At 39.8% G+C, this 12,920-nt stretch overlaps 1 protein-coding gene across 3 annotated transcripts in view; it reads right to left on the bottom strand.

Moving 5' to 3' along the window:
* Vps50 (VPS50 subunit of EARP/GARPII complex) overlaps positions 1–12,920 on the bottom strand; it is a 104,537-nt gene that overhangs the window by 17,522 nt on the left and 74,095 nt on the right. For all 3 annotated transcript variants that reach the window (XM_034519306.2, XM_034519305.2, XM_076913062.1), the window contains 2 exons: positions 10,730–10,836; positions 1,456–1,577 (listed from right to left, as the gene is read on the bottom strand). In XM_034519306.2, the coding sequence (XP_034375197.1) occupies positions 1,456–1,577; positions 10,730–10,836 (229 nt within the window). The remainder of the gene's footprint in view (positions 1–1,455; positions 1,578–10,729; positions 10,837–12,920) is intronic.

A 12,920-nucleotide genomic window follows, 5' to 3' on the forward strand; every position in this document is an offset into this window, starting at 1 on the left:
TTGTTGACTTTTTAAAACTTAGCATGCCTTTAAGATCCATCTGTGGTTGCAACTGAGCATTTTGTGCTGCTTAGTTCCACTTACAGTGCAGACATGAGGCAGTCTAACTAAACATCTGAGTGACAGCGTGGGTCTTTGAATAACACTACCATGAGCATTACAGTCTCTGTCTCGCCATCACACTTAATTTCATTTTCTTGGGTAAATATCTTGCTTGACACATTTTTTTCCTTACTATTTACCTCTTTCTGTGTTTTTTTTTTGGGGGGGATTAATTTGCACTTTTTTTTTTTTGCTAGTGACATTGAAGGGTACACACTTCCCCAAAGCACTACCAAGGCACACTACACATGTAATATGTATGCTTTTACCATCACATTCAGCTCACAGTGTTTTCTATTTCTCTTTGAAGTATATCATTTAATTTCTAAGTATCTGGAATTTTCCTAGCTATCTTATTATTATTAAATTCCAACCCAACTACACAGTCATTAGATTATACCTGGATATTATTGAAGCCTTTAAAATCTTTTAGGATGTGCTTAGTGGTCCAGACATGAAGAGCCAAGTTTTCATCTAGCATGTTACCTTTAGTCTGAACACGTCTGTGAAGAAGTGCTCTCAACCGCCGAGGCATTTCTCTAGCCACCAATTACTAAATTCTGACTGATGCTAAGTACACACTTGGATGCAATAACCTGTTTGTTCCTGACTGTACTGACATTCTTTCCATAAGGCAGTCCAGAATTTGACACCTGTCTATTAACAGGTCATGTCCTTGCTATATTTGTGATCACAGCAAAGATACAAATATTACTAGAAAAATATATATATATATATATTAGAGTTTATACATTTTCAAAAGGAAAATACTACATTAGAAAAGTTATTCCTATTAATCAGGGTCTACCCTCACACAGAAACCTTGTACAAACACAGACAGGCTATGCAAATCCTTCCAGCACAAGATGAGCCACTAACGCTGGATCAGAAGGAGATAAGCTTAGTAAATGCCTGAAACACAAAGGAAGTACAGAAAACAATTCTGAGGAAGGCAGATGGTTCAGTTAACAAAATTAATGACTTGATAAATACCTGTCATTATCTGCTAAGGTGGTGAGCCAATATTTAAAAAGTTCTCAATTATTATACTTTAACTACAGATAGGTCCAGGTTACATAAAGAAACCTACACATTTTTCATTGCCAAAAAAATAGAAAGGTTAGAAAAAGAAATTTCACTTTTTCTGCCAAAGATCTGAATAATAAGAAGTATGATCATCATGTCAAAGTTAAAATTAATATATAAACAACACAATTAGACAGACATCTGATGACAATTCCATGCTTGATGGAAGATTCTCCAGTGTTATCCACTTATACAGAATAAAAACTTTACATTTGAGGAGATGAATTCATTTTAAAAGAGATATTTTTCCCTCAAAAGTTGACTTACTGAATCATTCCGACCAAAAAAGGTATATATGGCATACAGGTAATAATCGAAGAGCTGCGACATGAAATGGATAACATCAAAGGCGATCGGCTTGAGGATGTTCATCATCTGCATGTACTTTCCTGAAAGGAGAAGAAAACCAAAAGACTAGTTAGAAAAAAAAAAAAAAACCTGTGTTACTCTGTAATTCTTAAAGGCAGTAAGAATATTACAGAAGATATCTGAATAGTGAAATCTGACATTCCTCATCATATGAGATACATGCACTTCTGTACTTGGTGGGAACTAGAACAGTTCCAGCTGTGCAGCACACTGAATGCTGCCGCCACATCTCCCTATTTACCCTGCACTGCCTGCTCGTCAAATTCTCTTCAGACTCCTTCACTCTTCTGTAGATAACACTGTATAAACACATAATCCATGTTCTGAATGGTTCTACTTAAAATAATTTGTTTAAAAATATTTAACCTCAATAAGGTAATATACAACTTCCTTGACAAAAAAGGTCATTTTTAGCAGGTCACATACACATAGCAAAAGTGAGAAAACTGAGAAAACTGAGCAAGAGAAAAGTGCACAACAGAAGTGATGCCAGTGTCCTTTAACCTTAGCCCTATGAATTCATGTGTCAAAGCCAAGAACATTTATCACATATAAGAACATACATATAAGCTCAATACCCACCCTCAAAGTACCAATGACATATAATTCTTACTCCTTTCATTGATAAACTCCAATGTCCTCTTCTCTTTTAAACATATGATCATAATTAATAGACAAACAGTATTTACCAATTTATCTGATGAATAGACACATGAGGAACAAGTAAAATTTTAAATATCAAGTAAACAATTCCAAGTATCTAGCTATGTTTCTTTTTCAACAAGAACCCCACACACAAAATAATCAAAATAAATCTTTAAAATAAAGATGATAGAACCAGGTAGATGGCAACCATGGGGAAGACGGAAGGTCCACAGTCCTCAGTGACTGTTGAAGAATCACGATAGCACAGAAGGTGAGGAACGGGCTGAGACGAGATGAGATAGAGACTGCCATGAGCCAAACTGGACTGGTCTGTGTCCTCACTCACAGTGGCCACCCATCAAGTGCTGGCCACCAGGCTTAACCACCTAACATCCTTAGGTTTTCTCTCTTTTAAGCCAACGACAAAAACAAAACAAAAAACGAAATAAGGGAAACTAAGTTAAATAACAGTTGACATTTTCTATAGCTCAAACAACTAGCTAAAGAGTCAAAAATGCTAAAGGAACCAGGGATTCCCTAAAGTCCCAGAGGCCTCCGAAAATCAGACTTTGACAAGAAAGAAAGAAAAATAGGAAGGGAGGGAAGACGCGGGGAAGAAAGAAAGGAAGACAGAAACAAAACAGAGGGAAGAGAATGAATAAAGGAGAGAGAGAGAGAGAGAGAGAGAGAGAGAGAGAACAGACAGACAGACGCACAGAGAGGGCAAAAGAAAGAAAGAGCAAAGAAATGGTTAACTTTGACCATTACATTTGACCATACATTACATGGTTTTAAATATTTAACATGAAAGTAAAAGTAAGGATTAAAATGGCTGGTAAGGTTTCTTTTTAAAAAACTAAGGGGATTTTACTCTGTAGACAGAGGCTTAAATCCACACAAGAAAACTATTTCTCACTAACAAATTTCTTTTTGATAAGGAAAATGCTGCCCAGGCACTGGCTTAACTTCAACACTGTGGTACATACACAGGACCTGAAGCCTAGAGACATGCCCAGTGCTGTTTAACCTCAAACTCAAATGACAGTTACAGCCCCTTCTCTCCTGGCCTCCCCTTCACACCATCTGACAGGGACCTCACACTGTGATTTTAGCCACTCCAACATCCATCAAAGTGTCTGACAGCACATTATCACTTTCAAGTCTAGCCTTGGAAGCCAACAGAACAAATACTCCGAGGCAAATCCAAAGGGCAGATGTCTAGTGGACTTTAAAGAAGACCTCTGAGGACCTTCGCTCGGGGTCTCCTGGTTCTCTGTCTAGGTCTTATAATGGTAAACCTCTGCGTTAACACATGCCTATTAACTATTCCTAGTGGAATGAACCATGTCCTCTGCTCAAAGGGCTCCAACTTGAGTTCCTGATTCCCCTCTTGGTTTTATTCCCTCATAGTCAGGCACCAGCCAGTAACGCCCTTTCATCCCTATACCTGCCCATTAGACAGATGGGACTACTGAGTTCCTTTCAGGGTCACTGAGACAGCCCCGCTGGACAGGTACCCAAATGCCATTCTGACAATCCCACTGAGCTTGAAAAAACAAGATAGATGGACCACAGCAGCCTAAATGGCAGTTAGTCTTCAGCAGGGAGACTGATGACAACAGAGGCCAGAACCGGACAGGCAGACTTGGCAAAAGATCCCCAAGGCAGCAATTCCACAGATGTTTTTGTTTCTCTGGCCAGAAAGCCAGAAGAGAGCTGTTTTTTCATCTCCCTCTAAATAAGCACCTGCCTGAGGCTCTGTGTCTCAGCAGGAAACAGAATTCTAGCCTGGACTCTAATCTAGTAGACAGCTTTGGAAATGGATCTCCAGACTTTTATTAGAAATAGGTTATGTCTATTCCCCAGCTTCAGTTTATCTCCTAAATGATTTCAGTGTTACCTCTTCATAAGGGAGAATGTAGTAGGCTTGATCAGGGTTATTATGGAGGCCCACTGAACTATCTCTCTAGCCTGAACAGACCCAACATTCCAAGCCTCCCTAAACATAAATCCGAGCACTTGGCCAAGGGACCCACTCAAGAAGGCAGGCTCACCCCAGCCCATGCTTAAAAAAAAAAAGGTGGATAGTTAGTCTTTAATGAGATGATGTACTTCTCCCTCCCAGGCTTCTGGCACAAGCCCTAGCACAGTCCACCATGAGGCTGTATGACGCTGCCTACCTTCTGAATCCTGATTCTGAGAGAGGTAACTTTCCCTTTTCTTTTCTTCTGTTTTCCTTTGGGGTGCTGGCCAGATCCTATGTGTGTGCTCTTTGGTATTTTGGACTTTTTTTTTTAACCCTTTCTCTAATGTGCCTTTCCACTCCATGTGGTTGTTTATGTGCATTGTGAACGACTTCCTCGACTAACCTAAACATCACGGCTCTTCCTCCCTCTTAATTTCCCAATTATGAATTGATAATAAAACTTTCTAAATTCAAACAAAAAAGACAAACAACTAGCTAAGCAGCTGAACTTGTAAAAATATTAAATTAAGAAAGCTAAGGCTTACGAAATGGGTACAGACACCACAGATTATAATGTACCTTATCCTGGGAGTCAGAGCTCTGCTCCTAAAAAGCAAAGACTGGCAGGACATCGGCTGCGCCTGTTTCATTCTGCACGATGCTTCTAAACACAGATTTGAATTAGAGGCAGCAACTCAGCCAAACCCAGTTCAAATGACTGGGAAGATTTCTACAACAGCTGTCCAGACCTCCACCTTTGGCATGAGCAGATAATTAAAGCCATCAAGCACATGACACAGGGACACAGGGACACAGGGACACAGGGACACAGGGACACAGGGACACAGGGACAAGGGGAATGACACTACAGAAACTTATGTAGAGAAAAGCAGCTCCAGCAAAGCCGTAATGATCATGGAGCACACAGAGAAAAGCTTTGACTGTGGAAGGGCTCTTAGCAATTGAAAATATACTCCTAAAAATAAACAAGCCAACAATGAAATGGACAACAGAAGTCTTCTAAAAGGTACTGGAAAATGTCAAGAATGCAGGAGATGACTTAATGGAAAACTGAGAATAAAGGACCAATTAAAGAGACTGAGTACCTATGCAACAGTGGGAAACAGAAATTCATCTACACCAGAACAAAAAGAACACAAGTTTCAAAGTTACCAACTTTCAATCTACAATTCTGTTCACAGATGGACTGTTACTTAAATGAAAGAGAAGAGTAATAACATTTTTTAGACTAACAGGAATGTAAAACATTTCCCTCTTACATTACTTTTTCTGGAAAATAAAAAGCCCAACAGACCAAGAGTCTACCTCTGTACTGCTGTCAGGGAGCTGAGGACTGTCTTCAGTGAGATTGACTACCTGGATAGGTTTAGAAAGTGTGGTCACCGTTCCTGTTACGCATCTATCAGTTACCTAACATAGCCAAGGCGAGCGGGAAAGACCATGTGGTCCGCTACGGGACAGACTCATGTCTTGTTCCAATCTATATGATCCCTTTCTAGTCTGTGAATAACTAACTCTGTGGAGAAAGGAAAAAATCAGCAACCATGATTTCTCCTCTGACTGAGATGCTTGAAAGTTAAGAGCTGTTGGCTTTAGGAAAGGACAGCATGGATTCTCTCATCTCCCAGATGTATCATATAAGGTCTCTAAGTTTTAGTTATTTAAAAAGGATATACATACATTACAAAGAATTCACAAGACATTAAACATTCACAGATGATATACAGCTTAGAAATCTCAGCTGTTGGTATCATTTTAAGAAAATTATAACTATGACGGACACCTTAGGAAGGGACATGATATGCTGTATAAAGAAAAGCACATGGAATCTAAAGATACAGAAAAGCTTCACAGAAACCCTGGTTGAAACCCTTCTTCACAACTCCAGGCCTGGGAAAAGACCCGGTAGGAAAGACAAAGAAGCCAAATATTAGCATGGACAGAATCTAGAAACAAGACACATAAGTAGTCTGCTCTGGCCAACTTTCAGTAGGAGACAGAGAGAGGGGTGTGGCAACCACCACAGCCAAGGAAACCCAGATCTCCTGTGTGGGTTAGGAAATGCACAAGGAATGGAAGCACCTAGAGCGGGGGGGGGGGGGGGGGGGGGGAAGGGGGGGAGGGGGCGGGGGAACTCCTGGACTGTGGGTAGCAAGCACTGGGAAAGGGCTTCCCTAAGAGTTAAAATTAGAAACATTAAGGTTTGACAGATGTGGGAGATCTACAAAAGTAAAAAATACTTGTCTGACTGCTACACATGGATGCTGCAAAACCTGTCCTGCTTCTTATTTGTAGAAGCTTAAGTATAAAAGGGCATAAGCACAAATAAAATCTGAGCTAAGATAATATTCATCAATCTGTGTGTGTGTGTGTGTGTGTGTGTGTGTGTGTGTGTGTGTGTGTACATATGCATCTGCATGTGTGAATGAAGCCTATGGAAAGGTAAAATGGAGAGGTTAATGAGTAAGACATACAGGAAGCACAGAGTCCAATCGAGGTAAATTATTAAAAGTACCCAACAAAGAGGACTAGAGCAAAACTTAACAGGTGTCTGGCTACCAGTTTTCATTGTTGTTCAAATATTATAGCTCAGTCTCTTAAATTTCCAGTATCATTTTCTGGGGACATATACTGAAAGACTGTGCTTCTTGGCTATCATCTCAATATACAGTGTTGTATATAAAGCTAGCAACCAAGACATTAACCCAAAGCAGTTTTAAAACCAAATTTATATATTATAATAATATGTATTAAATATCAGTACTGATGTTAATATGTATACAATCTAATGACAGCATACATTTTTTCCTTGCAGACCACATGAAAACATTTAAAATGAGGCTCATGCCTTAACTCTGGAGGGAACTGCATGAGGTCTTTTTCAGTAGCTCCTACCTTTGGCCACATCTTCCCTGGTTTTACTCCCACCTGTCCCCACAAGCTTCCCACATGCCTGCAAGCTGAACAGAAGTGCTCTCTGAATATGAACATACTGTGACTTGCACATTGTTCTTTCTATGGCTTTATCAATTTCCTAATCTGAGAATATGTTCAACTTTCAAAGCCAACTAGGATGCTGTCCACACTCCCAATAAACCCTTCCACTCATTAGCAAAGAGGAAAAAGTAACCATTCTGTCTCCCTGTCTCTTCTCTGCTTATCTGTGCTTATAAAATGGTTGTTTTTTAGTTTGTTTTGGTTTTTTTTTGGTGTGCTATTTCCCATGTTGGGGTCCTTAACTAAGTCCCTTTAATAACTCTTATATCCAATAGATAACAGATTGCCTGGAACAAAGCAGAAAAGCTCAAAAGAGAAGTAAAACATTAAAATATAACTTTATTATAGAAAACTAGTAGGTAATAGATAAAAACAAGGGTTGAAAAATAAACAGAAGTATAGTTTAAACATATGAAAAGATTCTTGAACTCAAACATTATTAAACCCATATTTGAATGAGGTGTCATTTAGCCTGTTAGACAAACAGGCATCTCAGTATGTGATACACAGCATTGGTGACACCGAGAAGAGGCCCCTAGATTGTTGGCAGAAGGGCCAACTGACAAAGCCTCTACAGTTAAGTCAAGAATGTGTGTCAAGCTGACAATCAAGTATACACTCTTTAACCCAGACTGAGTAAGTACTTACAAAATTGTCTGAAAGCTGCATTTTCAGATGAGCAACATGATTTTCTCCTAGATACCTGCTGTGCCACTGGTTTACCATATCATATCATGTCAAATGAGACGACAAATGTTCAAAGTTAGAGAGTGGTAAGCTGAGTCTCACACACGTGCACAGCAGGAGCTACAGTGGGACTCACTGCAACGGACCACACCTAGGGCATTTTCAATGAAACCTAATGTTATGTGGAAAGTGGGGGAAAAGCATGCTATAGAACATTGCACAGTGTGAGCTAGTCTTGAAACCAAAGTGAAAACAATCAAGAGAGATGGTGCACACTAAACACTCTTGGAAATGCAAACTAGCACTAAAAAACAAAAAAACAGAAGAAAGTGGGTGCTTTCTCTAAGGAAGGGGATCTGGACTGCAAAGCATTTGTTTAACCTTGGAGGCATCTTAATTTTAAACCACTTCTATACACTATCTTTCAAATGAAAACCTTCAGTACTCTAATGAATAAGCAAAGGTGCCAGTGACAAAGAATGTGTCAGTGAAGGGCTGGACCTCAGTCCATTGTCCTCACCCCACACTACCCACACCACAGCCACAGTCTGCCTCAGTGTCTCTCAGACCAATAGAGTCTGCCTTCATTTTAGGTGCAGAGGTGTTACTGTGTATGCTGTTGTAAACTCTGTAGCTCTTCCAAGTATGGGTTCCTGCCAACATATCTCCTGTCCTTTCAATCTGTCCACCATGCAAGTAAAAGCTGCCTCAAGAAGCAGACCCCTGAGTGCCAAAGCTGTGCCCAGTGAGACAGACATGATCTTGGGCTTCTCACAGGAGCACTTGTCTTTCTGCTCATAGGGCTTGTACTGCCATTTCTCCTCTGTATCAGTGGGAAGTGTCCCCAGCCTATGATACAGGGAGCCCCATTAACTTTTTTTTTCTTATTTATGTAAGAAGTACTACCTGTGCCAGTTTGGAGTCTTCAAGCATTCAGTCGTTAAGGACAACACCTACCTTCTGACCCTGGCCTTGAGTGGCTCTCTTCAAATCCTGTTTTAAGTTTTTGTACAAACTGAGATGGGGGTCGGGGCAACGGAAAGACCAGGAATTCTTTCTAATACACAAAAGAATACATATCTTCTTCAAATTTCCTACACCAACCAAGGTTAGAATTGTGTTTCGGGCTTGGATTTAAGAGGAAGCACATTATCCTGTTATGTTACACACAGAAATGAAGACACACAGCCTCCTTCCTTGTTTTCCTTTACCGTACTAAAGCCTTTAGAATCAAATGCAGCATGAGTCCTCTAGCTTCTTTAACTGGGCATGGCTGAAAGCGGCCACGTATGTGTGATGGCAGCTGCAGCATTCTCATTACCTGTATCCCCATTCCCAATCAGAGAATTATGCACCCACACATCTTGACTACAGCACCACCCCAGACACTTTTCTGCCACTAAAACCACTGATAGGGCAAAGCTGTCCCTAATTTAACCTTCAGTAAAACCAGTCAAACTATCTCAAGCAGCATATTCAAATTCCAAATGGAGTTAAGAAAGACAACAAGGTTCCTACAAGACCACAGGGTGAGGGGTAAGTGGGCTGGAGTAGGAGGCATGAGGAAAGACTGACAGAAAACTACCTTCACATATCTGAAAAGTGACCATGGAAAAACTGGAGGACAACAAGCACAGATATATGCTTTATCTTCTAGGCAGACTATCTAAAGAATCCGATTCAACATAGGAAAGAGACTTAGGAATTAGATCAGTCTAATAGTCGAATAAGTAGCCTAGTGATATAAAATGCTTTGAGTGACTCTGAGTCATGAAACAAGAGCTTGCCTGACAGGCATTACAGACTATGGGCACCACTGAAAAAAATCTCGTTCTGTGGGCCTTACACCAGACCACCTCTCAGACCTGTCCAATTCTGATTCTGCAAATTCTAAAGAGTTATTCACGCCACTTTTCTGTTACTTCTCTTGGATAAAAGAAGAAAAGCTAATTATCCTGACAATAATTAGCTACAGAATAGCTTTTTAGAATCTGTCTTTTTTTCTGGGGCATGAAAATGTATACCTTTTCTTCTCAGTTCAATATGACTTTTGCATATTTTTGTTTAAAGAAGGAAGGACTAAAGCATTTTGTACATTTTATCATGTTCATTAATGATATTTGGAAATTATCTTAAATAACACAGATTTATGTCATCAGCTCCGAGGTCACTCAAACAAGGGAGTAGATAAAAGGCATCTTCACAAATAGAACACAGAGGTCCTTGTAGCCAACCGCTAAAATCCCTGATTGGTATGGACAGCACTGTGAGAGAGACTCCCAAGCTTACATGCTGAATGTATGGTCCTATCTGTGAAATATAAAGTCTGAATGAATGCAAGATGGTGAAATACCCACATTAAAAATCAACATGCCCCTGGAGCTGTATGTCTAGGATGGCATTTGTTGCTGGTGGCCTTTGGTGACATCATGTAAAGGTCTCATCTGTAATGAGACACCACTTCCTACAATGGGAACATTTCCTCTGTAAAACCCTCATGTCTGGGAAGAGCAGACTCACTATTCACTCTGTGTATCTGACAGAAGGCTGGGAAGCTCTATGGGGCACTTAAACTGAAAAATACTGTGCTGTGAAATTGGCACTATCATCCTAATACATGGCTCTCTCACTCAGTCACCTGCAACGCTTCAGAAACGTTAGAAGACAGGATAGCGTACTAAGCAGCTCAGTGAAAAAGTGGGACCAACATTACCATCTGTTTACTACTGTTCCACACACTACAAGATGAGAAGCACTGATGGGTGAACACAAAGTAACCACACAAAGAAACTGAAGTAAAAATAAAGTAATGTAACTGACCCAATATTTAAAAAGCAGAAAGGCAAGGCTACTCACCAACAAGCCTTATTACATTCAATGTTGTGTTTGTTAAGATGGGTGCGTTCACTTTATTTAGACTGTAATCCGATTTCTTCCTGCTCTTAAGGGTCTCTCGTGAAACACTTCACATGGAAAGCAAAGGAGACGCGCCATTAGACTGCAGTCTAATCACCAGTGAGTTACTCAGATTATTGTCTAGCTCCACTCATAAATTATATCTGAAATCCTATAAGTGAACTCAGAGCTCAGAGAGAGGAGAAAGAATGCAGAAAAGAAGTTCTAGAAATGTGTTTCTTTGTAAGCATTCTGAATCCATCACCTGGAGTTCTTGTTAACATTTCTATCTCTTTAATGCATTCAGTTTTTACTTCCCCAAGTCTTTGTCATTCTATTCAGCTTGTGTCCTTTGTTTTCAGATGTCACTCAGCTATTGACCGCTCTCCTCTCTAAGCTCCTTCAGTTGCTACATTTTCAACTCCTGGGATGCTCTGATGAAGTAAGTGTTCTTTCAAGTTCTGGGTCCTGGGGTTCATCTAGATTATTTCAATTGGAGACCATTCTTATAGGACTAGTGGATTTCATTCTGCTGGAGTTTTTCAGTGTCCCTTCGGCAGATAAGCTGCTTTTATTGTTTGTCTGATGTGAGAGGCTGTAAGCACAAATATATCAGATCTACAGACTTCGGAAACTTATGGAAGAAAGCCCTCTATGAAATTGAGATTAAGAGAAGACATGACGTCTGAGTATAGGCTGAACAGGTGACACTGATTCAAAGGAGAAGCAGAACTTAATGGAAGACCAGTTTTAAAAAGTGATAGAGGAGGGTGAATATAATCACAATAAATGAATGAAATTCTCAGAAAATTAGTGAAAATATTTTGAAAAGAGTGTAGAAAAAGGGGATCTACTACATAACAGGCAGAGAAAACAGTCTACTGAGAGATGAACAGAACTTCCCTATACTGCCACATACAAGACAGGCAGAGGACACCAGAAAAGAGGCATGCACAGACTAGGTCAGCAAAAGCATCAAGCCTGAGGAACACAGGGGTTTTCTAATGCAAAGGTGAACCAATCAAAAGGTAACCCAGAAAAACTCTATGGTACTGAATTCAACTTCTATCTAAGAAAAAAAATCTAAATTTGTAACTAAGAACAGCTTAAAAGATGAGAAAGTTTGAAGACAAGAAGCGGAAGTAACTGTAGTAAACAAGGATATACACTCATGAAGACAGACACGACCTTCCATGTCCACTTCAGCTAAAACACAGCTTTCCTTCTAGTCAAAGAAAGTTCCTAAACATATCCAATGAATAAACTCAACAGAATCACCCTATTTAGCTCAAAGATTGCCTAGTACTTACATATGTAAAATCCAATAAAATCAAACTTTCCCAATCAAAATATTTACAACTATATGGATTGTTCACTATTAAGGAGAGAATTACATCAATCAGGATTCTAAGTAAGTCAATTATTAATGAAGTGTAAAATATACTTAAATCTAGCATTGAAATATGTGTGTGTGAGTATGTGTATATATTAACTAAAAATATCTGAAATTAACTTAGCTCACCATAAAAATCAAGTCCTCTGAACTGGATAAAGGTGACAAAAATTCTTAAGAAAATTATAGTTTTGAAGAGTAAAGCTTACCATAAAACAAAACTTAATTACTAGTTGGAAATTTCACTAGAAAATCAAACACACACTCCCAAAGACTGGAAAATTAGAACAGATGCTGTATCCACCAGATCAGCACAAAATGACTGAAGGTTCTCTGAGTGGGCTCGATGTTTGCATGAGATTATACAGTGACTTCTAAGATTTCCTGAGAGGTTCAAGGTATGTCCTACAGTGGGGAGGGAACTTGTAGAGTCTACCTCCAGGAGAAAGATAGGGCATCAAGTAGAGGGAAAGTGTTGCCATCCCATAGTCAAAAACTCTGACCCATAATTGTTCCTGTCTGAAAGAACTCCAGGAACAAAAATGGAGACAGGCCTGAGGAAAAGGAGATCCACTGACAGGCCCAAAGTGGGATGCAGCTCAGGGGGAGGCCACAAGGCATGGCACTGTTACTGAGGCTAGAGAGTGCTCACAAAAAGGGACCTATCATGACTGCCCCCCAAAAGACCCAACAAGCAGCTGAGTCAGATGTAGATATTTACACCCAACCAATGAACAGAAGTTGCTGACCCCTATGGTT

The sequence above is a fragment of the Arvicanthis niloticus genome, chromosome 15, assembly GCF_011762505.2.
Source record: "Arvicanthis niloticus isolate mArvNil1 chromosome 15, mArvNil1.pat.X, whole genome shotgun sequence".
NCBI classification, from domain to species: Eukaryota; Metazoa; Chordata; class Mammalia; order Rodentia; family Muridae; genus Arvicanthis; species Arvicanthis niloticus.